We start from the raw sequence: 25,049 nt of genomic DNA on the forward strand, positions 1-25,049 counted from the left end.
AAGTCATGTGCCCACTTGTGTGCTGTTCGTGACGGTGGTATAGTCGGACAGATTTAGGGGAGATGTTAACTCATTTGAGGAACCTTTGCGAAGGTGAAGTGGGGCAGCTTGCGGGCTGTGTATTAACCCTTGTCCTGTAAAGGAGATATTGTCCATATGAGGGACCTCTGCGGAGGTGAAAAGTGGGAGCGCTTGCGAGCGTGAGTATTAACCCTTGTCCCGTATGCAGGTCACGTGCTCTCAGGTGGGCCATACATGACTGGGTTTCACAAACCTTTTTTTGCCACTGTATGTAAGAAAAAGAATGCAACTAATTGTGTGGACCCCCCCTGCTGGGGACTACTAATTGGTGTAAGGGATTAATAGCCTCAATGGGTTAACCGGGTGGGATCACTGTGGCATAGCCCCGCCCCACCATGTGATGTAGGATGTCTAGTGACCAGTGATGTCACCATAAGGAGATAGATGGGTATATGTAGCTCCACTCAATGTTCTAGAAGTGGGTTCCTCAGAGTTCAGGTAGAGGGCCTCACTATGAGTCCTGTGTATAGTTATGGGTATTAAGAATGTCCTGTCACCATTTATTGTTTTCAGTTAAGGAACGTGCCCTATGTAGTTCGCACCCATAGCAATAGCCCAAGATTGTTCTCATGCAGGAAGAGTACACACGTGCTTAGCAGGAGTTCTCAGAGTAGTAGCTCTGGAGCATAAATGGATAGGTCCCACCACAATGGCCCTTTGTAATCTCCCCATCCAAAATGTATGAACTAGATATGCTGTATACAGTAACAGAATACTGATCCCAGAGAGCAGTGTCTGCCCTCCCCCCCCCCCCCCCTGAGATGGGGCAGTATTGATGATATGCAGGAGATTGCCAATCTATCCAAATACTAATGGAAACAAGCATTAGTACCTCCCCAGTGTAGCAACCAGGGAAGAAGCACAGAGTAACCATATTGTTTGACACCAGTTGATGTCTGAAGTGAAGTTTGTCTTTTTTTATGGCGAGCATTATAAACCGTTGTGAATAAAGCTCTTGTTTGTACCATAAAAGCTTGTGGCGCCCGTCACTATTCCATCTGTGTCTCCATGCCCAGGCTGCACTGACCCAGCACCCTTAATGGGTAAGAGAGAGTGAGCACAGCCATGTACAGTATATATCCAACTCTATAAACTCCTTTAGAACCGAGCAAGGAGGGTTTAACATTGGTGCACGGAGACGCACTAACATGCTGCTGTTCTTCTGTGCAACGCATAGCGATTATTATTTTTTTTTTTTTTATGTGGTCATTTGTCTGTTTTTACAGGTTTTTTTTAAATAACCCAATGAATGTTGTGTTTTTTCTTTTTTTCTTTCTCGGTACGCATGACGTTTGTGACTTTAAAATGATGCTTCCTTAAAAAAATATGAATAAATAATGTAACTTTGTAGATTTGTAGGTTGACACCTATTACTGGGATCAACATGAGTTCTTCATAGAATAAATTCTAGTGTACAGAGCTTGGGAATCACCCCCGGTTTCTTCAAATGTAATCTTGAAGATACTTGTGAGGTTTGAAAAGCTCTGTAGATTATAATTTAATGTATGCAACTATTAGAACTTTCCATTCTCCATAATCACACATACAATGCTTTCACAACAGCTAGGGACTCTGGGTAATAACATGTAAATGAGCACAAAGTGTGTCACTTGGCTTCTTTTCCATTTCTGCATGGATCCCTATAAACTTATGCCTGCTTATAGTACCGCCTGTGTTAAAGTGCATGGTCCGCAAAACCTACTCGGTCAGCTGTCTCACCCGTGTGAGAACCGCTACTAACCTTGCAATGTGAAGCTGGTAGTGGTCACAGACCAGGTGTCAAGGGGAGTACAAAAGGAACACACAGCCTCAATAGAGTATATAGCAAATAAAACTACTACATATGAGCACATTTATATGTCTACAGTGGCGGCCGCCTTTACTCTAAAGCGGCTGCCCCCGCGGGAATTTTTAACCCGCGGTCGGCGCTCAGCTCTTTTTGGCCGGTTTCCCGCGCCTCGGGCGCTTTCAATGATAAGCGCCATTAGCGCTTATCTGTTGAAGCGGCCGCCGTGCGGGAAACTCAATTCAAATCGGAGAAAAGCCCCGCATTTAACCCGGAAAGCTTTAGAATAAAGCAGGCCGGGACAGTATATATATACAGATGTATTTATTTATAAAATGCTTTACCAGGAAGTAATACGTTGAATTACCTCGTTTTCAAGTATGACCTGGGCACAGAGTTCTGATGCATGGTTGCATTAAATGAACAGTGGTAATAATTTCTATTTACAGACCTTTCATGGACAGTTGGAGATAATGTTCAATTATGGGCGTATGTAACAGTCACCGACCATGTTAAAATTGTGTTTCAAGAGGTACGATAGGTCTGCAATGTGTTGGCCTTTAACTAACCCAGTAACAGAGCAGTTGTAAGAGCAACAAATGGCAGCAAACTGCTGACACCCTTTGGCTACTGCCAAAGAGGGCAACGCAGCTGTAGACTGAAGGGATTCTTAATGAAAACCATCATTAACATTGCAGATGGTGGGGCTGATGAAACATATAGCAGCAAGCAATCCCAGATGTTAACCCTTGGTTCTTTGTTGGTTCTTTGCTGAGGAGAGCAGCTCTTGGGGTAACCCTTCCAGATGTCTGCCTTTTGGGGAGACGCAGATGTTGCAGGACTTACTGTCTCTGGAACCGTGGCTGATGAAGCTTGATGGAGCTGCTGCGTGGGGGGCGGGGTGAGGGGGTCCAGGCTTCTGGATTGGACCCCACCCAGTAATAATCATCTGGGAACCGGGGCAGTCAAGGTCCCAAAGCTTGCCCCTGTGCCAAAACCAATACTATATATCTAGTGTTAGTGGGTCCAAGACGAGCTGTTTCTTTAACTAGTCTACATTTATTATTATTTTTCTTATCCATGGCTGCTTAAAAGACCAGGAATACTAATCTGTTTCTAACCTTTGTTGTGTTTCATACATTGTAAGATCCCCTGTTGTGCAGGGACCTTCTGACCTTGTATTTGTATGTGATAAACAACTTACACGCTATTTAAATCTGTTTCTTAGTTTACATTTGTTCTGTAAAAATGTCAAAGCTGCATGAAACTCCAACCATTTATTGGCCAAGGCACAATCTTATTTATATAGGGAGTTTTTTTGTTCCCAAAGGATAGTAGACCTTTCTTTCCAACATGACCACGTTTTAAATAGAAGTCCAGTATTAGTGGTGCTCAACCTTACTCTTTAAGGGGAATAGATAGTCAATTGCTTGATCCAAATATTTTATTTTTAAAGTTTGATGGGAGAAATTCAGTCATGTGACCACGGTAATCACATGACCAAGAACATATGTGGCACAGAGTTCTACTCTTTTCACTAGAAACTATGAAGAAAAAAACATCATTATTGAAAATGTTTTAGTGCAGGTGCTTCCTCCTGTGGGGGTTTTTAATTATTCGGTATGTCAGTGTTTAGCCTATAATTTAATGTAACCTTTATTCAGCCAAAGGGGTTTAATACAATTAACCCTTCTGTTTAATGTCGCTTGTACATGCACTAAAAAATAAATGAGTTTCTTTTGTGCTCTTTGTTTTTTGGTATAGTTATTTTTTTGCCCCTCCATATTTTTTTGCTCCTCCATATTTTTTTTACGTGATTAGGAAGTAGGGGGTCCCCGGAGCGGAAAATTCTATTTTCATCTCTCGCAGACCCCCTGGTTTTTGGAATATTTATCCCTGAATGTTGCACCCCTGTTCGTCCACTACGGGGGGAAACGCAATTGTGTTTGAAATCTGCCAGTGGTTCTTCCCCGGGTCTGAAATTAACGAGCTGTGAGGGAACTTCTCCTCTTGGTTATAACTCATTGGAAATATTAGAGATGGTCACTCCTTTGGAAGATAATTTGCGCCGGGTTCTGCTTGGAATTTACTTTGGCAAGCAGGAAATCAACAGCCTGTAATACGTAAAATAATTAATGCAGCATCATAGGAATTGCTGCATAATGTTAAACAAAACAAAAATACCACTTGGTGCAAGCATTGGATTGGGGGGCTGCATACCGAAAGCTGTGAATGGCACCTGGATGTCCTAATTCAGGAGCCATTTTTAACCCTGTGCCCACCTGAATTGGAAGAATGGGTGATGGCTAGGAGTCTTAAATCAGCCACGGAGGCTGGAAACCTTGCAGATGCTTACATGGCTAACAGGTCACCAGCAGTTTAAAAGGGTCCAAGTGTGGAAAGGGGTTTGAGCCGAAGAGACCCCAAAACCTCCTCTGGGGAGACAGTTTGCCCCCGGGGCAGAAGGCTACCTGCCGGTGCTTTTCCTGCCACAAACGGACATATCAGTACTGCCTGCTCAGGAAAGCCTGCAGCTTGACAGTATCACTCTGGTGCCTATGTGGTATCTGGGTTGCAGGAAATTGAGGTGGCCACTTACAGCCAGGGACTTAGGGACTCGGGTGCTACAGTTATCCTGGTGTGGCCCGGAGTGGGGGGTCCTGAAGAAATCATTCCTGGGGTGGGAGACGAGGCTGCCACTATTTTTGCCTGTGGCAAAGGCTTACTCGGATTGGGGTGCTGGCCCGGGTGTGCGGGAGGTGGGAATAATTGATATTTCTACTAATGTATTACTGGCAAATTATTTGGGGGAAAATAATTACCCAGTATGAGTCAACATGCTCGGTGAAACATCCGCACAATTCCTGTTACTGATGCACACTGAAAACCTTGGGAAGGAGACTGACGGGTGCTGCTGTGGGAACCTCGCATTACAGCCCATCACCACCAACCATATGGTCTTAGGGGGCCTCGAAAGGTTGGTTGATGGGTATTGTACTGAAGTGGGGGGCAGAGAGTACCTCCCATATAGACCACATATGGCAAATTAAAAAATCACTTTTGAACATGTAACATGGACTAAACCCTGTCAAAATTAGGCTTCAATAGAAAGCCTCTAGTGATATGAGAAATCCAGCAGGGAGCTGGTTAATTGCAACCAAAGTCAATTAACTAGTCTCCACCTGGCTAATCAGGCAGGTTGAAAAGCCTCCTCCTGCTGGAACTGCAGGAGATCTCTTGAGCCAGCAAGACACCAGGGACCAGGGAAGAGATTCCAGGGTGCAGGGAACTCGTCAGAGGCTGGCCCCTCAACGGACCCAGACTCAGAGCCTGACACACAGAGCCCTAGCTTACAGGTACCTCTTTAGACTTTGGGTTCATAGGTTGGTAAGAAGCTTTTCCTCCCAGCCCTGCAGATAAGTACTGGGGAAGTGAGTTGGCCCTTACAAAGGGATAGGCTGTTAATTTATTTTGTGTTACAGGAGGGCCGTGCTCATATGGCGGATTCCGTTCCAGGCCGCCGCCGTAAAGCGGGGCCCTACTGTACTGTATTGTACCTTTTGAAAACAGAGATTTCGCTGACAAATGGCATCTGACAAGGAGTTGCGCACGCGCTAAAACTGTTGTTTAGTGACAGCCGGATACTTTGCTGCTGTGCACAACATGCTGGAAAAAAACGGAACAAGCGCCGAACCTAATGAATATGGGTATACATTGGGAAAAGCCGTATGAGCGGAACGCCGTAAAGCAGGACCCTACTGTACTGCATTGTTTAAAGGGTGGGCTGAATAAAGCCATGGTTTCGTTTCCCCCACACCTGTCTCCCTGGTTGTACCTCTACTCATGTCTCTGACAGAGCACATTCACATCTGACATGTCTGCAACTCTCCTTTTCACCGTTATCGGTCAAAATGGGTTTGAAGCCTAAGGTGACACACTGTGCTCATTGCATGTCATTTCCCAGAATTCCTTGCTCCAGTGGAAGCCCTGAATGCTAGGAGAACGGTGTAAATCAGGGTTGCAGACCTGTCTAAGACATAAGTCAAGTGATTATTTTTATTTTTTTATTTTTTTCATTTGCTGTATGCTATAGGGTGGAGAGTTTTTTGTTTTTTTTTGTCACTTTTTTTAACCCGTCTGACTTATTTAAGGTGTGTTTGAGACCACATATGCATTTCTTTAACAGGCTGTACTGAAATAGCTATGTAAGACAGCAGGCATAAGCTTAATGGAGCACTAACCGCTATGCTTCTGTTATAAAAAATAAATAAAAATTAAAAAAAAGGTTTGAAGCAAGGGGTCTGCGTAACTGAACCTCATTGATTATGGAGATTTTTTTTAAAAGTCCTGTGCGCCAATAAGACATGACATCATCCCTTGTGGCTTCCTATTGGGCCGCTTTACCGAGATATTTAAACTACAGAGAGATGTACTTCCTTATGGGGTGCCAGTGTCTCGGGAAGCGCGTGGTTCAGCTCAGGGGACCCCCTGCTTCAAACCTATTTAAAAAAATAAATAAATAAATTTAAAAAAAGGCAGGCGCAAAGACGGCCCCTTTAAAGGGGGTCCTTGTTAAAATGTACAAGAAGCAAAAAGTGCCGCATGGAGTGCTCATTTGCATGGCATTTCCCAGACTCCTTAGCTGCAGTGGAAGAGTTTGCCAAGATAATGGTAAAAAGCAGTGTTGCAGACCTGTCTGAGACGTGAACGTGCTCACAAGTGATATCTTTATTTGCTGTTCACTGTATGGTGGAGGGGTTTTGTCACTTTTTGTTCTTTTTTTCTTTTCTTTTTTTTAATTCACCAGATCCTTATTTTGTCCATAATGTAGAAAATACACAATCTTCAAGCCCCCCCCCCCCCACAAATATTTCACATCTGTTTTTGTTTTCTCCGATTTTTAAAGAAAGCAAATCAATGGCGCATCGACAGTAAAGTATGTGAACAGGATGCTAACGAGATAAGGTTGTTCGTTGGAAGGCCCACAATTGTATACTTAAATGAATAATAATAATAATAAATCTGCCCTGTAGCGCTGCCAATGGTTACCGCCTGCAATGATCCGCTGCATGTCAGACCTCTGCCCACACCGGAGCGGCTAATATGTGTAGGGTTCTTAAGGAAATGAACAGGTCCTTCTCATGAAATGACCGCTGCGTTGAGGTTCTTTAAAGGTTTTTCCTCAAGAGCTTTACCAAGGCATTTGCAAATTAATTGGTGCCCAAATTATTGTTCCTTGACTTCATTCCAATTTATCCCTAAGCACAGTGTTATTATCTTTTAGTTAAATTGAATATGAGGGCTTCCAAAGTTGATTTCTTTATTTTTTTTATTTTTTTTATAGATGTATATATTGTGTCTGAAAGCAGCTACCGGCAACAATGGAAGTATAAGGAAATCATTGTTTCATTGTTGTTCTTGTTTAGAATGGTAGTTATTTTTTTGCTTTCCTGCAGGGTTAATGCATTTGGTGGATACATTCCAGAACTTTGCTTAATCCATAACGTGGCGTAAAACCAAAGAAGGAAATACATTATAACAACAATTGAATAATGACAAGGGTGTTATCTAGCTATTGTGCTCATGGAAACACACACACACACACACACACACACACACACACACACACACACACACACACACACACACACACACACACGAAAACAAACCAGGAGGTTGGCACTTAAAGAAAGCAAATACAAAATATACAGGTTATTTTCTTGGTGATAGTCAAAGGTTCAGATGTCGTTTTCTGTAGATTCAAGATCTAACACAGTTGGTGCCACACTTCTGTTGCTATGGTAGAAATTCATATACTACCCCCCCCCACACCCCCCACCCCACAACAATTTATTGTTTTAAAATAAGAGGTGGTCTCTGGAAAAGGCTATATTGCATCTTAATGTGCTAGTTATGCCAATACAGTACTGTACTAACATGGTTTGTGGCCACAGCCCATGGCATGGTCGATAATACTGGAACTCCTTGTGAAAGGATCAGAATGTGAAAGCTTTTGTACACCTAAAGAATCAATTCTAACCCCTTCAATGAATTGATGCTAAATCCCCACTACTTTCCCCACATATCCACTAACCCAAAGATTAATATTATAATGGGGCAATGTTGTTTTTGTTGGTTACAGAGTAATACAGTAGAACTGGCCACAAACACAGGGGTCTATGTATATGAAGTCAAAGAGGTACCTTTCTGAGGCACAGGGCACAAGATACATCCAAGAAAAAAAATCCTGTTTATTTCAATGGGACTTTTTTTGGGGGATGCACATGATGCAGTTATTTTGCCCCAGATTCGCTCCACGTTTGCCTTGACCCAGGCCCCATAGTCTGGTGTGCCAATGTGGTACCTCAAATAAGTGTTGGTGGACTGCAAGAGTTACTCGGCTCATTAAGGTATGTACTATGTGCATTTTATATTACCTCGGCCTTCCTTCTGAAACTGATTTATGGCTATTGACTGAGTGCTAATGTGTGGGAAAGCAAGAAGAGCACAGTGATCTGAAAGAAAAACAAACGGTACAATAAGTGTGAAATGGGAGTCTGCAACCGACTTGGCTTCCCTTTGCATCACTGTTCTATTTGTTGTATGCATCAGGTTTCCTTCAGTTTCTGTTTGCTTTAATATTGTTCGTCTCCCGACACCATAATCAGGACTGCGATGTCGTGGCAAAATGCCATGGCATGTAAGCAGCGGCGCACATTCTTACGGCAGATATATGGTTAATACAAACCCGTGGTATTACACAATGTTGTAAAGTTAAAACAGATTGTCGGCCAATATTTAAACGTCTGTCTTCCTGATGCAAGACCTTCTGGCGATTTTTGGAGATGACTTGTGCAAACACATTGCACAATTAGTTAATTGCAATTACTGCCGTATATTGTCTTTTTGTTGTTGTTGTTGTAAATATTTATGACCAGGAGTTTAGTTGTTAATATCTTGTCTGAGGCGTTTATACACATTAAAGCAGTAACCCCCATCCATCATATTTCTTTCTTCCGAATTTGTTGGGGTTTTTTCAGAGCCCAACAGTTGCTATGAAATCTGAATTTTAATGTGCTTTCTCCCCCCAGCAAATGATAAGGTAATTTTCTCTGGAACCAAATATTTTAGCACGTATTTTCTTGTATGCTCGGCTAGATTAAAAAGGCTGCACATGATCCCGTCTAAAGAGATCGTAGTCTAAATAAAGATGCTTGAAGAATCTTCAGTCGCCAGCCACACGTGAGCATATGTTGGTTTTGTTTCGTTATTTAAACAGTACATATTGAAATGTGAAAAGGTTAGGTATGTTACGGACCATTTGTCATTTCAAATGATACGCTTCCGCAGCTTTTCTTTCTTTTCTAAACGACACGTGTGTAAAGCATAGATTACCATACTGTAAGAATTCCTATTCTATTGTAGCCTTCCCTCCCCGTCCCAAAAATAGTGTATGTTTGAAGAGATTATCTGACAGCTGCCGAGTTGGCTCTCTGGAAGATGACTCTTTTAGAGTAAAAGGTTAAATTCCTTGTATGTAAGAAGATATTCATAAAATGTCAGGTAGGCAAAAGATCTTGTTAGGTACTTGTAAAGAAATACCCTTAGAATAGGATAGGCCTACGTATAATATAATTTGTGTGTAAGAAACTGGTCAAGAGCAAGGTTAGGGAGTCGCCAAAGAAGGAAAAAAACTGATACGAAAGCATCTAGGAGGACGCATGTCACCATGATGTAAATACCATATGTCTGTTTCAAAATAACTTGTAAGGTAAATTTGAAGAATAAAACTTCTTTTATCTGCCAGAAAGTGAGTGCTGCAATGTATGAATCTCACGAGTAAGGCCGCGGGCATGGTCAACGCTCACGCTTGGCAGTGAGCCCCTGCAACCGCAATGAGCGGCTTTAGCGGGGGCTCGCGCATGCTTCCGCAGGTGTGCGGAAGCGTAGACGACAAATTTTGTTTAGTTTAAGCGCTCACGGGAGCGCAGGGCCAGTCACGTGAGTGGTTCGCCCAATGAGGGCGAACCAGCTCCGTGACGTCACTGGCTCGCCCCCGGACGGCACGCGAACTAAGGCCAGGGAAAGCACTCGCTTTCCCTCAGCCTCTGCGCGCCTCCGCACGGCTGAAGTCTCTATGCACTATGTACTATGGCTGCGCTTATAGTGCAAGCGACGGTGATGGTGACGTCAGCCTACGGTTGCTGGAAAAATAAAATTGAGATGACTTCCAGCGATCCCGACCAAGCTGTCGCTCCGTCGCGCCGCGCTTACTATAAGCGCACACGACGGCGACAATGCATTTGTTTTGACGCGGCAAAGCCATCGCCGGCACTATAAGCGCAGCCTTAGAGATTTAACACATACACAAGCGTTGCTCGTCTCTTTCAGGGAGGGTGTGTAAAATATACTATAAGATAACGAGTATATTATGGTAATGAGTATTGTCCAGACCCGCCAACATTGGGCAAATGAAAATAGGTCACTTGAGTTCTTCTGTCATTGTAGGACATGGGTGCGCAATCTTTCTTTCCTGCGCCCCACTGATGGCTCTCCCCCCCCTGGCATCACGTGACCCGGCGGCATCATTTGACACCACAGAGCCATCTGAGCCAAGGTAAAGGACCTTAGGCTAAGGCCCCGGTCACGCCGCTGTAACGCGCGCCCGCGATATTGGCGGCACGTTCAGCCGATTCCCCGGTCTGCAGCTCACTGCAGGAGGAGAGACCGGGGGGGGGGGCGTGGCGGGGGAGTGACGGGGGCGCGGCCATGACGTCAACCGGCAGGTTCGCCCTCATTGGCTGAACTGCCGGGGGGCGTGCCTGATCGCTCGACGCGAGTCCTGCTCTCAATTCTATTGAGAGCAGGAGCAGCTCTCGCCCGAGCGCTGCGGCCCCCCCTAGCAGCGGGCCCGGCGCCATTGCGGGGAGGGCTCTTGTCCGTGCGGACGCTGTAGTAGGCAGCGGGGGCAAGGCCTTACAAAGGCCTTCGCTGCACCCCCGGCATTTAATTTAAATGCCTTTGGGAAGAGTACTGGGGCCTCTAAGTGCCGCCCCCCCTGGACCCCACAGTATGTGCACCCCAATTGTAGAATACAGGAGCTTGCAAGCAAGCACTTCCTATGAAGACACACTGAGTGCTTATTTGCATGTCATTACCCATAATCCCTGGCTGCAGTGGATGCATTGTATGCAAAGACATGGTTGCAGACCTGTCTGAGGTATGCGAATGTGCTTACACGTGGTATTTTTATTTGAAGGCTCCATAACATATGCAATTTATTACACGCAGCATTAATTTCCCAATAAGACCTGTGTATTTATTGATTTATCTGTATACACTACATAATACGAAAGTAGTGATGACCTCATTTGATCATTTGTCAAAATCGGCCATTGATATTTTAGAGGCACTGCGGGCCGCCTTGTGTGTTTTTAATAAATGTTCGAAGCAGGGGGTCTCCAGCTGAACCGCATTGATTTCCGCTCTAGAGACCCCCTGCTTTCCGAGATATTTCCCTCCTTGGGTGCTGTCGGTAGGAGCCCTGGCTGGGTTCACAATATGGCGGTTTAAAATTCCCATGTCCTGCGAGCTAATATGAAGCCACAACGCCATTCTTTGTGTCTTCCTATTGGCCCACGCGACGCGGAAGGTTTAAAACTGCACAGAGATACCGGCACCCCCTACGGAGGGAAGTATCTCGAGATGCAGGGGGTCCCCGGAACTGAAACCGATGCTGTTGAGCTCCAGAGATGCCCTGCTTCAATCCTGTATTAAAAAAAAAAAAAAAGTGTCACCATGAGTGCTCCTTTATTCTCCTGTTATTAACTGGAGGTTCTGTGCTTCAACCAATAGGAGATGGGCATTATACCAGTAAACGGCTCTGGCACACGGGCAGAAATAGGTACAGCTGAAGGGTATGGGAACCTGAACTGTAGTATTGTGGTATTTGAGAAGTCATTTTTGTTTCTTGTGCTGTTGCTGCGTATTGCAGCGAACCTTCCCAATGATTTTTCCATTAACGTTTCATCAGTATAATGGTCTAGTTTAAGGGGCAGACATTGCTGTTTTTGGTACAAAAATATATTTTTCAGGACCAAGCGGCCTGTCTGTAGCAGGAAGGCCTGAATCTGCTCGAGTTTCGTGTTGGATATTATTGCCACTGCGATCTTTCTTTTCCTTTTTTATAGCATAAAAATACACCTTCACCATCAAGCGTATTCATTATTACTAAGGAAGTAGGTAGTGGGAAAAAAAAAAAAAAAGTAGATTAATTATGCGGCTTTAACTACCTGGAAAATCATTATACTACACTTTGTATACGGTTGAGTCATACTATAAGTAGCTCCGGTATTTGTAGACTTTATGAAAATTAGCTTTTGTAATTTTTGAATGGGTGTAAGACCATACAAAGATAACTAACAAAACCCTGTCAAGTTTTTTTCCATTAATTAATTTATTTTTTCCTTCCTTCCCCCAACCCCCCTTTCCCCCTCTCATTCTCTGGGCTAATGGTTGGTGCACTTATATAATAACAGTTCAAGATTTTGTATACAGTACTTTATAAATATTTAGGTCAAGGGTAATCAAATATCTCTTCCCCCCCCCCCCAACCCCCCTGGTTTTAAAGTGTGTATTTCATGCCCATGACTGCTTCCCATTTTTCTTAAAAAACAAAACAAAAAAAACATATCTAATATTCACTTAGAACTTTTTTTTTTATTATATGCTAACAAAAGCGAAAAGGGTGATGTGCTGCTGCCTTTCCGCTGTGCTTTGAAATCATTTGTAGGTACTTCAAACATTTCTCATGTTTCAAAGATGGAATGGGTTAAAAACCATGGCACCGATTTTGTATTTCTCTCTCTATCCTTCTGCTGCATTGTCTAGATACTAAGAAAAGTGTTACAATAAACACAGAAGGCGCCCCATATTTATTGGAATGAGCACAGTGTTTGTCAGACATTCGCAGATGCTTATTTATCTACGTTTAAACTAAAGAAACCTGTCCAATAATATTACTCTGTATCCAGAGTGCCTCTCTGGTATGTATTCTAAAACACTCCAAGTGCCAATGGTGTATTTGCACATCCCTTAAAATGTTGCATGTTTCTACATATCGCTGTAGAAATGTCGTGAACTTTTAGACCTGTGTATTAAAAAAAGAAAAGAAGCATATACCGTTACTATTGTATAACTGGAGCATTGTGAGAATGAGCGCAAGAACGTTAACATTTTCGTGATTTCCACATTTCACTGAACACATTGCAGTCATTGGTGAGCGGCAGGTGGATTTTAATTTTGATGAATGTGTCGATAAAAAGCAGCTGAACCCATCCCAAATTATTTATTTGATTTTATACCAGCATGGTAATTATTTTCAGAAAGCAGGGCAGGTATCCCCAAATGCCGAACCGTGTACATTGGTTTGTTTTATTATTTTAATTGCAATTGGCTCTGCATTATGCAAATAAGGCTGCGCTTACAGTGCCGGCGACGGCGCGGCAAAACAAACGTCGCGATCACTGGAAGTCAAGTCAATTTGATTTTTCCAGCGACCGCAGCGTGCCGGCGCTATAAGCGCAGCCGTAGTCCTATGTAGAAAATGCTACAAAATTGTCCGGTTTATGGTCTCCAAAGACTAGAGAGGCAGGAAACTACTTTGGATAAGATGCGTCCGTCATGTTCATTGCGTCCTGGAAATCACTATAACCTTTCGATTTGAATACTTTATAAAGCCTAAAAATAAGTTCGAACATAAAACAGCTTGGTTGTAGGGTCTGATTCCTTTTCATGGACGCACAATAAGTCGTTCTAGATCTAGTTGTAACAAGCTTGATGGACGTTACAAGTCTTCTTCAGTGCAGTAGAAGAGACTTGGATATTACAGACTAGCTATTGAGGGCCCGCAAATGTCTTGTACAGATGTGTACTTTACTACTGAAGAAGAAATGTGACCTATTCTGCTTCTCTGTGAAATTGTATCACAAGCTGTAACAAATGTAGCCTGTAAGAAGAATGCTGTAACTATGCACTATATCAGGGGTGCGCAAACTTTTAAGTTCGTGCCCACCCTGTCTCCGCTCCCCCTTGCCTACACCCCCCCTCCTTACCTGTCTCGGGCTCCTTGCGTCATATGACATCACAACATCATGTGACGCGTTGCCATTTGACCCCTTGGGGTCATTTGACGCCGCTGTGTCATGACGACGCGTCAGGGATGAGCAGGCTGAGAGCAGGTAAGTGAAGTTGCAGAGGCCTCGCGCCTCCCCGGCATTTAATTTATATGCCTGGGAGAGAAGCGCGGGGGCTCTGCAACCGCGCACCCGCCTTAGAAAATCTCAAGACCCCCCTGGGCCATACAATATGGTTTGGTATAGAGAATTCCCGTTTTTCAGAGGTGCCAATTAAGTCCATGGAAGGACAGTCAGCGCTGAGCCGTGCGGACACTCCGCGATGAGCCCCGTCACCCTCAATGAGGATGTCTTGAGAGGGGGCTGCCGCGAGCGTCCACAGGCGTGCTGAGGCGCAGGGATTTTCCACCGACAGCAGAACCTGTTTCTGAGTGCGCTGTCGGCCGAAAACCTTCAATCAGAGCGAAGCCGCCGTGACGTTGACGTCAGCGCTTCTCGGGCTATTGACCCAGTGAAGTCAGTGCCCCGCCTCCCGATCGCGCACGCTGGCTCGTCTGCTAGTTCATGCAATTGCTCCTGATTGCGCAGATGAGTCTCAACGTCAGCGCGGAGGAACGCGGCTCCCCCCCTCTATGGACGCTGCCTAGGTCATCAGAAGAAGATTCTCAGACTGGAAGGGTCTTACGAGCTTGATCCTGTCAACACCAATGAGGCCTTGGAGGTATATTCTGTGCCTAATGAATTGTTGGTCGATTTCAGCAGACTATTTGCAGGTCGCGATAAATTGTATCAGACTAATTAATATAAAAATGATTCTTTGCAATCTATACAAAATGAGCTTGAACGTGCAAAGTGTGTTCCTCTGAGGGGAAAATGAATGCACAAATGCACTTCATTTTTCTTTGTCCCATGGTTTTTTTTTTTTAACCTTTGATCTGAATTCTCGTTCCTCTGTAACATTTATAGATCCTCAGTTTGTTGCAATAACTGAACGTTAAACTAAGACTTCTTCCGTAGTTAAGGTGGTAATGAGCTATGTTCGGATGTTGTTGAACTAGGGAGATGAACAGTGCTAATTAAAATCCCAATGTCCTACTTAACCCTGCTATCATGTTCGCCTCTCGCTTGCGAGGCTTCTGCTCATTACGAAATGAAGGATTTCTCCAAATTAACAAAAACAGTCCCCGACAAACCTTTTCATTAGTGTCTGTCTGTAACTTGCAGTTATTTCTGAGCCAGCAATATCATGTTAGTATGGAGAATTAGCTGCCACAGAGACCCACATCATATTGCTTAGTTCTGCCATGTGTTCAAGGTCTCTCGGCTAAAGACAAACCCCCGCCACCCTCCCGATTTATACCAGAACAGGGTTTCCGAGCCGAATCGTGGTAATTTCGGCTCCCTACTTCCAGAGATGCTTACCAGGAAATACTGGCACTACTATCTAGAGCAGCATTTCATTCAAAAGTGTGTGTGTGTGTGTGTGTGTGTGTGTGTGTGTGTGTGTGTGTGTGTGTGTGTGTGTGTGTGTGTGTGTGTGTATATAAAAAATAAAATAAAAATAACAAATACCAACTCTTTATGCACTTTTCAAATGTTTTTGTATGATTTTTAATAGACCATAACCTCTCTTGAAATAGGCGGCCATATTGCGTGCGCTGGGAAGCGGGATCTTTGCCGATCGATCACGGGAGAATGGATCGATTGCGCTCCATTGATCTAAGCTGCCAATCCTTCTTCTTCCTCTCCTTCGCGCCCCCCCCCCCTTACCTCTGCTCCGGCGTTCTGGGCGTCATGTCACATGCCACGGCGATGCGTCTCCAGAAACCGTCTGAGCCAAAATAAGTGCAGTTTACAGAAGCCGTCGCCGCTTCCATTTAATTTAAGTGCCATTGGGAACCGCGCGGGGCCTCTGTAAACCCCGCACCCCCCCCCCCTGCAGAGAATCTCACCCCCCCCCACCCGCCCGTTTGCGCACCCCTGTCTTAGATAATAGCATTTCCGTAAAGGCAAGAAACTTCTGCGTAAATTTTATTTACTGCAAAGAGGAAATGCTGCTTTAAAACCCTCAAGTCATGCTGTCCACATCACGCAGGAGATTTAAACCGCCCTTTTTGAGTTCCCTGGAAGGCACAAGAATGTGCTGATTTTAGTGGTCTATATCGCGGGAACTAGTGGGTCCTAAGGGCTGTAAATACCCAGCCTGGTACAAAACAACAAAAAAAAGGGTTGGACAAAATCAGACCGCTGCTTTCACAATGCTTTTAGCAGGGGTGACCAACTCCTGTCTTCAAGGGCCACCGTCGGGTTTTCAGGATAGCCCTGCTTCAGCCCAGACACCTGTGCTGAAGCAGGGATTTCCTGAAAACCTGACCTGTTTGGTAGCTCTTGTGGACGGGAGTTGGCCACCCCTGCCTATAGTAGCAATAATAAGCAATTGGCTATAGATCCGTGCCACATGCAGACCTCTTGTTTACAGACCGGCACTTCAGCATTTTGACACGGTATTCATTTTTCCATGATGATGAAGCCGATAAAAGGCTCGTGATTTTTTTTTAAAGCAGGTGGTAGAAAAATGGTATGAAAATACTACTCTCATTTGCATGTCATTACCCAGAATCCCTGGCTGCAGTGGAAGCACTGCTTGCTAAGAGATAATGGGGAAAGACTGGGGTTGCAGACCTGCCTGAGACATGTGAATGCACCACAAGTGGCATTTTTATTTGCTACTAGCTGAGAGACCCGGCGTTGCCCGGGATGTAAATGCGTAATACAGTAGGTAGTATTATTTATAAATCGTGGAACAATAGGTGACTGTTTGTTGTAAAGGTTGGATAATAATATTGAAAAGAAAGATGGAAGAAAATGTAATACGATGTTGTATAAAAATGGTTTATTGTAACCACACCACAGTACAATGTATATTTTGGTGGCATAAGTGATGTAAAAATCTGAGTCGTGTGTCCTGCTAGGGTGTGAGGCGGCGGGTGGCGCGTGGGTTGTGAGTGCTGTGTGCGAGTGGGGGTCCTGCTAGGGTGTGAGGCGGCGGGTGGCGCGTGGGTTGTGAGTGCTGTGTGCGAGTGGGGGTCCTGCTAGGGTGTGAGGCGGCGGGTGGTGCGTGGGTTGTGAGTGCTGTCTGTGAGTGGGGGTCCTGCAAGGGTGTGAGGCGGCGGCGGCTGGCGCGTGGGTTGTGAGTGCTGTCTGTGAGTGGGGGTCCTGCTAGGGTGTGAGGCGGTGGGTCAGTGATGTCGGTGCGTAGGGGCGGGAGGCAGCAGGTGTGTGTGGCGGCAGGTGTGTGGCGGGTGTCTGTTGAGTGCGTGCAGCAGCTGTGAGGCGGTGGGTGAAAGGCAGAGGCGGCCGGAGTAAGGGCGGGTGAAAGGCAGAGGCGGGGGTGGGGAGGCGGTAAGGCGGGCATGAAGGCGAAGGGCGGCGGGAAGGGGAGGAGGGGGTGGAGGAGGGGGGCAAGGGGTGGAGGAGGGGGGAAGGGTTAGAGGAGGGGGGAAGGGTTAGAGGAGGGGGGAAGGGTTAGAGGAGGGGGGTAGGGTTAGAGGAGGGGGGAAGGGTTAGAGGAGGGGGGAAGGGTTAGAGGAGGGGGGAAGGGTTAGAGGAGGGGGGGGAAGGGTTAGAGGAGGGGGGGGGAAGGGTTAGAGGAGGGGGGGGAAGGGTTAGAGGAGGGGGGGGGAAGGGTTAGAGGAGGGGGGGGGAAGGGTTAGAGGAGGGGGGGAAGGGTTAGAGGAGGGGGTGGAAGTGTGGGAGGGGGTGGGAGGGGAAAGGGGAAAAAGAGGTGATGGGGGGGGAAGAGGAGCGGAGGGGGGGGTGGAAAGGGGAGCGGAGGGGGGGGTGAAGGGGAGCGGAGGGGGGGAAGGGGAGCGGAGGGGGGGGAAGGGGAGCGGAGGGGGGGAAGGGGAGCGGGGGGGGGAAGGGGAGCGGGGGGGGAAGGGGAGCAGGGGGGGGAAGGGGCGGTGGGAAGGGGGGGGAGGCAGTGGGAAGGGGGGGGGGAGGCGGTGGGAAGGGGGGGTGGGAGGCGGTGGGAAGGGGTGGGGGGAGGCGGCGGGAAGGGGGGCTGGGAGGCGGCGGGAAGGGGGGGGAGGGGGGAGGCGGTGGGAAGGGCGGGTGGGAAGGGGGGGAGGCGGTGGGAAGGTGGAGGGAAGGGGGGGGGGAGGCGGTGGGAAGGGGGGGGAGGCGGTGGGAAGGGGGGGGAGGCAGTGGGAAGGGGGGTGGAGGGGAGGTGAAGGGGGGGGTGGAGGGGAGGTGAAGGGGGGGTGGAGGGGAGGTGGAGGGGAGGTGAAGGGGGGGGAGTGGAAGGGGGGGGAGTGGAAGGGAGGTGAAGGGGGGGGGTGGAAGGGAGGTGAAGGGAGGGGTGGAAGGGAGGTGAAGGGGGGGGTGGAAGGGAGGTGAAGGGGGGGGTGGAGGGGAGGTGAAGGGGGGGGTGGAGGGGAGGTGAAGGGGGGGTGGAGGGGGGGAGGTAAATGGGGAGGTGAAGGGGGGTGGAAGGGAGAAGTGGAGTGAGGGGAGGTGAAAGGGGGTGAGGGGAGGTGATGGGGGTGAGGGGAGGTGAAGGCCGCTCACTCACCCGTCCGGCAGGTCCCACGTGGATCTGAGGCGGGAGGCAGCGTGTTGTGGCCGCTCCCCCGCTGTGTCCCGGGCGCCGCCATCTTGGGCACTCGGCGCCGCGAGGCAGCCTGCCTGGCCACTGGCTGTTCCCCCGCCGGGGAGGGGTGAGTTGTAGCGCGGGGAGGGGGGGGCATGTATATGTGTGGGGGGGGGGGAGAGGTGGGAGATATAGAGGGGGGGTCTCGCACGGCCGCTGACACTGGGTGGGGGGGGGGGGGGGGCGCTGAAGGGGTAATAATAGTGTATGTGTCCCGCTGACTGTAGCGGCGCCGGGGGAGGGGGGGGTCGGGGTGAAAGCGCGGGAGACACGGGGAGAGGAGGAGGTGCGCGCGGGTGCTGCTAACACTGTGAGCCCCGCTAATGTATTGTAACAGTGTGTGTGTGTGTGTGTGTCACTGTGTGGTGTGTCTGTCACTGTGTGTGTGTGTGTGTGTGTCTGTGTGTTGTGTGTCTGTGTGTGTGTCCCCCCCCTGTGTGTGTGTGTCCCTGTGTTCCCTGTGTGTGTGTGTCCCTGTGTTCCCTGTGTGTGTGTGTCCCTGTGTGTCCTTTGGCCCGTCACTCCGCCTCAGGCCAATGAGAGGTGTGCGGGGCGGGCCAAGGGACCAATGAGATTTCCCCTAGGGACACCGGACATCCAGGCAGGCAGGCAGGCAGGCAGGCATGCAGGCAGGCAGGCAGGCATACAGTGCTTTCACTAATATAGTATAAGATATGAATATAGAAGCACACACAACAGACAATGACAGACATGCAGTGTTCGGACATCGCCTTTACAGTTAACCCTTTATATGTGTATATATGTGTAATATCTATATATCTATATCTCAAACAAAGAGTAGCGCTACTGAGTGTGAGTGTGAATATGATGTAACTGATATATAGTAATGAAGTGAATGTGAAAAAGTGCAATACAAATACAACCGTAATAATATAATAAAACCAATCACGTGAATAAAACTGATGGATTGTCCAGTTCAGAGAACAGTCTGTATGGAGGAGGACAAGCTTCTGTCTGTGATCTTGCCTGATCACAAACACCTACAAAAAACACAAGAGAAGCACCAGCTCCATGGCATAATACTGTAAAATAGAAATCTTTATTTAAACATGGAGTAGTCAGCAGGCCCTATACTCGCATGGTGGGTAAAAAAACACAATTGATTGAGACAATCTGTGACTGCAGATGGACGCCGGTGTATGGACAGACAGGCAGGTAACCAGGAACATGGGTTCAAATCAACCAGATGAGTTAGATGGTGAATATTCAATGGTGAGTGACCTTTCAATGGAACCAGTCCCAGCTGCACCACGACCCTAATCCCACCGGCTTTGCATCACACTGTGTGCTGTACCCCTAATGCCAGAAGTTACCGCCTCAAATGGATGTGCCACAGTGTGTCTAGACTGTACCTCATAGTAGCGTAGCCACAATGTATATTAATATAATATATACCACACAAGTATCCGAACGAGAGCACACAGGTATACCAGAAAAGTATAAACAATTTATTAATGTGACATATAAAAAAGGGGGAGAAATGTTAAAACGAAGGAGGTACTCCAAAACAAACTCCTCTGATCACCAGGGAGGCGGTATGGTGAAGACTGATTTTACCTCGTCACTAATATGACCATGATGAAGCACAAATTAGTAGCTGATGTAACAAAAAAGAGGTAGTATGAATTAACTATCTAGTGGATAGAGAATAGCACCTATACACATAGCAAATGCAGATGACAAAATACAATGCCAAGTTAACATACAGCTACAAGCACACAGTAAACACACTAGAACAGCACTGCAGATACTGGAGATTAGCACTTCAGGGCTAAAAGCATGAAAAGTCTAATTTGGAAATCCATGAATTACTGTGGCAAGCTTTAAAGGTAAAGCACAATGGAGATCAGTCCAGGTAAAAGGCACACATCATGATAAGGCACAGTCCATAATACATAACCAAAAGATCGTCGATAGAAGCACAGTGCAAAGTCCCTTAAAGGTGAGAAGAGGGGGGTCCCCCGCCAAACACTCCCACTCCAACACGTTTCAACAAACGGTCTTCTTCTGGGAGTGGAGTTGCAAAGAAATTAGCGTGTGCGTCATGACATTGCGTTGTCCTGGTGATCCCAAAGCTTAATCCATTCAAAGCGGAGTTTTCATTCTACACTGACGCTGTTCCATATCATTACCACAACAGCCCAACATTATAAGGTAGAGAAGGAGATTCGCCAACAGAGATAACAAATATAGGCTGTATGCACATAATTACAGTTAAATCCCATAAAGAGTTGGAACATTAATTCCCATATAGTAGGTGTGTGTGTGTGTGTGTGTGTGTGTGTGTGTGTGTGTGTGTGTGTGTGTGTGTGTGTGTGTGTGTGTGTGTGTGTGTGTGTGTGTGTGTGTGTGTGTGTGTGTGTGTGTGTGTGTGTGTGTGTGTGTGTGTGTGTGTGTGAAAAAAAATTGTTGAGGGAAGTGTCAAATGCTTTGCACTGTAATAAACCTGTCTGTATTCTAAGCTTCTCAACCGCTTTTTATTTATTATTTTTCTCGATTTTCATGCGGGTGGTGAAGGATAAAATCCTGTTTTTTTTTTGTTTGAAGTTGTCTCTTCCAAAATGATGCAATGAACTACCCACCTCAGGGGTTAAGAGCAGAAACAGGCGGGTGGTCAATTTCATCGCCTAGGAAGCTGCAGGTCTGGCTCTCAGCTGGAGGAAGTTGTGTGAGCTGCTTAAAATTGGTCAGAGATCAAAAAACGACTTGGTTGGCGAGCCACTGCTCTAAAAACTCTCCTCCCTTCATGTGTCCGCAGATTGCTTCCTTTCACACGGGGACACTGCACGAAACATATGCTTGTAACTCCACTTGATTGTCCGCTCAACAGTGATTGTCAGACACAACTGTTTGATGGGAATGCAAGTGTTGCATGTGAGAGAGACGAACGGAGAGGGAAATTTACTGGGTTCAAAAGCCTGTTGTATATGAGATTAAAATGCCTATTCATTACCCATTGCAGCTGAAAACTGTATAGCCCCTTCATTCTTGAAATTACTGGCAACTTACAGCAGGTGTCAGATTTGTAAAAAAAATTTTTAAGTGGTATTTTTCACCTCTCACTTTATATATTGACACGTAGATCGCACCAGAATGATGAGATTAACGAATGTTTGTGCACACGTGTACATTTCAATATTCTGTGCGGAGTACAAAAAATGGCCGCACTATTTATTTAAAACTATTGTGTCGGCACATTACGGGAGTGCTCAACTTTTGACCTTGTTTTTTGTGTATGTTTCTCTAAAAAGAAATAAAATAAAGGTATTGGCGCTATAATGTGTTTTTAATGTCCCGTGTTCTCTCTCTATCTCTCAGGTTTCTCTTTGTACAGCATCCAGGCATCGGCTTGGAAATCCCAACCGCCAAGATGGAGCCCAGCAGCTGGAGCGGCAGCGAAAGCCCTGCCGAAGACATCGAAAGGATGAGTGATTCGGCAGATAAACCTATGGACAATGATGCTGAAGGTGTCTGGAGCCCAGACATTGAGCAGAGCTTTCAGGAAGCCCTCGCCATCTACCCACCGTGTGGGAGGAGGAAAATTATCTTATCGGATGAAGGGAAAATGTATGGTAAGTCATCCAGATGTAGTCGCAATCTTGCCATCTGTAGTCTATACTCCATAAATGAAGGACTAGACTTTGTATCAGTAGGGATTCTTCTCAAAACCTTGGTTTAATAGTTAGGTGTCCCACCTAACCAGTTAAACTAGTGTTTTAATAAAGGGAAGGCCCTTAGCTGGTCAATAGTTTCTCTACCACGTTAATGTTTATTTCACAATGTTATAGATATGAACCCCAATACAAAGCTTTTAGATCACATCTAACGGAGGGGGAACGTGCTGCAGAAATTGAAGGCATCTGTTTAAGATCCAGGAGTTGTAAACCAGGTTTTACGATGGCGTTGCAAAAAAATAAAGATTTATCATCAGCATTTCCCCGAAACCGTAAACTACATCGGAATTCCACAATTAAATATTTATTTGACGGGAAAATATTATAAATATAATTTTTTTTTTAAATCTTCATCATTGTAAATATTTTCAGCCAAAATATAAATATATATGTATATATGTATATATATGTATTACTTTGAAGTAGCTTCTACACACACACACACCATTATGACTGCAGTGCAGATGTTGTATGGTGCTCCATCATTGAATAGCCTATAAAAATAAAAACTATTGTAAGTCCACCCTACAATATTGGTTCCCCATACTGGGATAGAAGGCACTGGGATTAGCCTGTGTAATTAGGTGGCTCTGTGAGTAAAGACAGTGACTTTTAACAACGACACTGAGTTTGAATTCCCGGTTCGGTTCACAGGGTCGGAGAAAAAGTGACTTTCCCAAGGTCACAAGGAGCCCTGTGCCTCAGGCACCAAATAAGATTGTACGCTCATCTGGGCAGGGACCGTCTGTAAACTTCAGTGCGCTGAGATATGTTGTAATTGTAAAGCGCTTTGAGTCCAATTGAGGGAGTGCTATATTAATCAAAGTTATTAGTATACAATAAGAGGAATGGTAAGGAATATCGATTTATAGCTGTGTTCTTTCATTTGATTGTAGCTTTAGTTTACGCTGCTAAGTGAGGGTATCCAGCACATACTGTAATGCTGTTAAAAAATATGGAGAGTGGAGCTGGAACCTTGTGCATAGCAAACAGTATTTTCTTGTCTCACAGTTACAAAAAGGAACAGCTTGAACTTGAAGCAGGTGAACATGGTTCAATTCTGGTGTCGGCTCCCTTATTGTAAGCTCTATGGGGCAGAGACTCTGTCTGTAGAAATCTTATGTAGTGTGCTGTGTACCTGGCACTATAGTGTAATTGTAAAGGGCTTTGGGTCTCATTGGGAGAAAATCACTATATGAAATGGTTTATAATTATTATTATTATTATTACTTTGTGGTACATGCCATTGGGAACAGATTCTTCTTGGTGTACTATTTAAACTCAAAAAGGCAAAATTGATGTTTATCTGGTGCAAAGCATTTAGGGGTCTACTATAACCTTAATAGGCATGCTATAAAATGCCAAAACAGTATTTCAGTCTGGTTGTAGGACAAAAATCATCCTAGCTTGTATATTACATGTTGGATAATAGGGATATCACCTTGCCTGGCTCCCTTGGCTTTGCACTGCTAATTTTTTATATTTTTTCATTAACATAATGGAATTACAGTATAATAATTGTTGCAATGTTTTATATTGCATAATTTAGTTTTATATTCCTTCAAGCCTGGATTTATGCAAGCCTTTTCCCTTAATAGCCAGGGCACATTTATTAGTGATTGTCTGATTTGTCATTACCGCTTCATGTGACACCTGTAATGCATCTAAAATCCAAACTTTCACAACTGATCACAGTACAGATTTTTCTTTGGGACATGAACTGGTTTTAATGTGTTTTTTTTTTATCCCCCTCCCGGTACATTTGGATATGTGGACAATTGAGTAACCTTAAGTCCAGTCTTTGTCATACAGCTGAGCATACGAACTACCGTGCACCAGCAGACTGCAGTGTTTCCATCTGTCTTTGATCAGTCTACCAAGTTAAAATTGAGCCTCGGTTTTTGGACGACTGTATCTTCAAACCGCAGTGTGTGCCTGGATTTGAGTACATTGGTTCTCATGGGTCTAAATAATGCTACCCCCTATAACATTTATTTAAATATGACCCAAGCGAACGGCGGTGCTGTTTTAACTCTGTGCACTGACTTATGTATAACCTGTAGTTGGGTATAATATAGATTGACAGCAGCTCAGAGATACACTTCAATTTTATCTGAAGCCCTTTGTGAACAAGAAATGCTTACTCTGCAATGTGTTGCAGCTCCCTCTGGCTGTGAAGAGGATTAAGGAACATCTGTGCATGCTAGACACAACTTTTTATTGTATCATGTTTATATTGTCGATCCAACATATTCCATCAATTTTTCCAGGCGCAAGTTTTATCTGAATATGGCTGGTGGGAGAGCTCAAGTCTGTCTTCCAACATTGGGAGAGGCAGATGGCTGCTGGTTATTTCCCATTCTGGACTCTCCAGCTGACTTTGATTGCCCAACGCATGCAGCTAATGTTTTTATCGTAGATAAATAAAAGCTGGTAGAGCTTTCTGAACAAATTAGCACGTCGCTCTGCTGTGTGTGCACCTCTGACATGTATAGGGGGAGTTTGAGCAAATCACGTTAGGGGGGAAAATTTCAAAAAATACTTTACTTTGTGGCATCCAATCACTATTACGGGGTTGGTAGCCACCAGCCCAGATTCTATTTCTTCCACCACTGCACCCCGTAATAACCAACAGCTGTTCCCCACAGGAGTGTTCTAGTCCTCTTTAGGAAGGCAGGCCAGTCTGTAGTTACTGGAGTAGC

At 45.6% G+C, this 25,049-nt stretch overlaps 1 protein-coding gene across 14 annotated transcripts in view; it reads left to right on the plus strand.

The window, feature by feature from the left end:
• TEAD1 (TEA domain transcription factor 1) overlaps nucleotides 1–25,049 on the plus strand; it is a 186,837-nt gene that overhangs the window by 39,988 nt on the left and 121,800 nt on the right. For all 14 annotated transcript variants that reach the window (XM_075567139.1, XM_075567141.1, XM_075567140.1 and 11 more), the window contains exon 3: nucleotides 21,992–22,245. In XM_075567139.1, coding sequence (XP_075423254.1) covers nucleotides 22,044–22,245 — 202 coding nt within the window. In that variant the 5' untranslated portion in view covers nucleotides 21,992–22,043. The remainder of the gene's footprint in view (nucleotides 1–21,991; nucleotides 22,246–25,049) is intronic.

This window comes from Ascaphus truei, chromosome 12 (genome assembly GCF_040206685.1).
Source record: "Ascaphus truei isolate aAscTru1 chromosome 12, aAscTru1.hap1, whole genome shotgun sequence".
In the NCBI taxonomy this organism is placed as follows: Eukaryota; Metazoa; Chordata; class Amphibia; order Anura; family Ascaphidae; genus Ascaphus; species Ascaphus truei.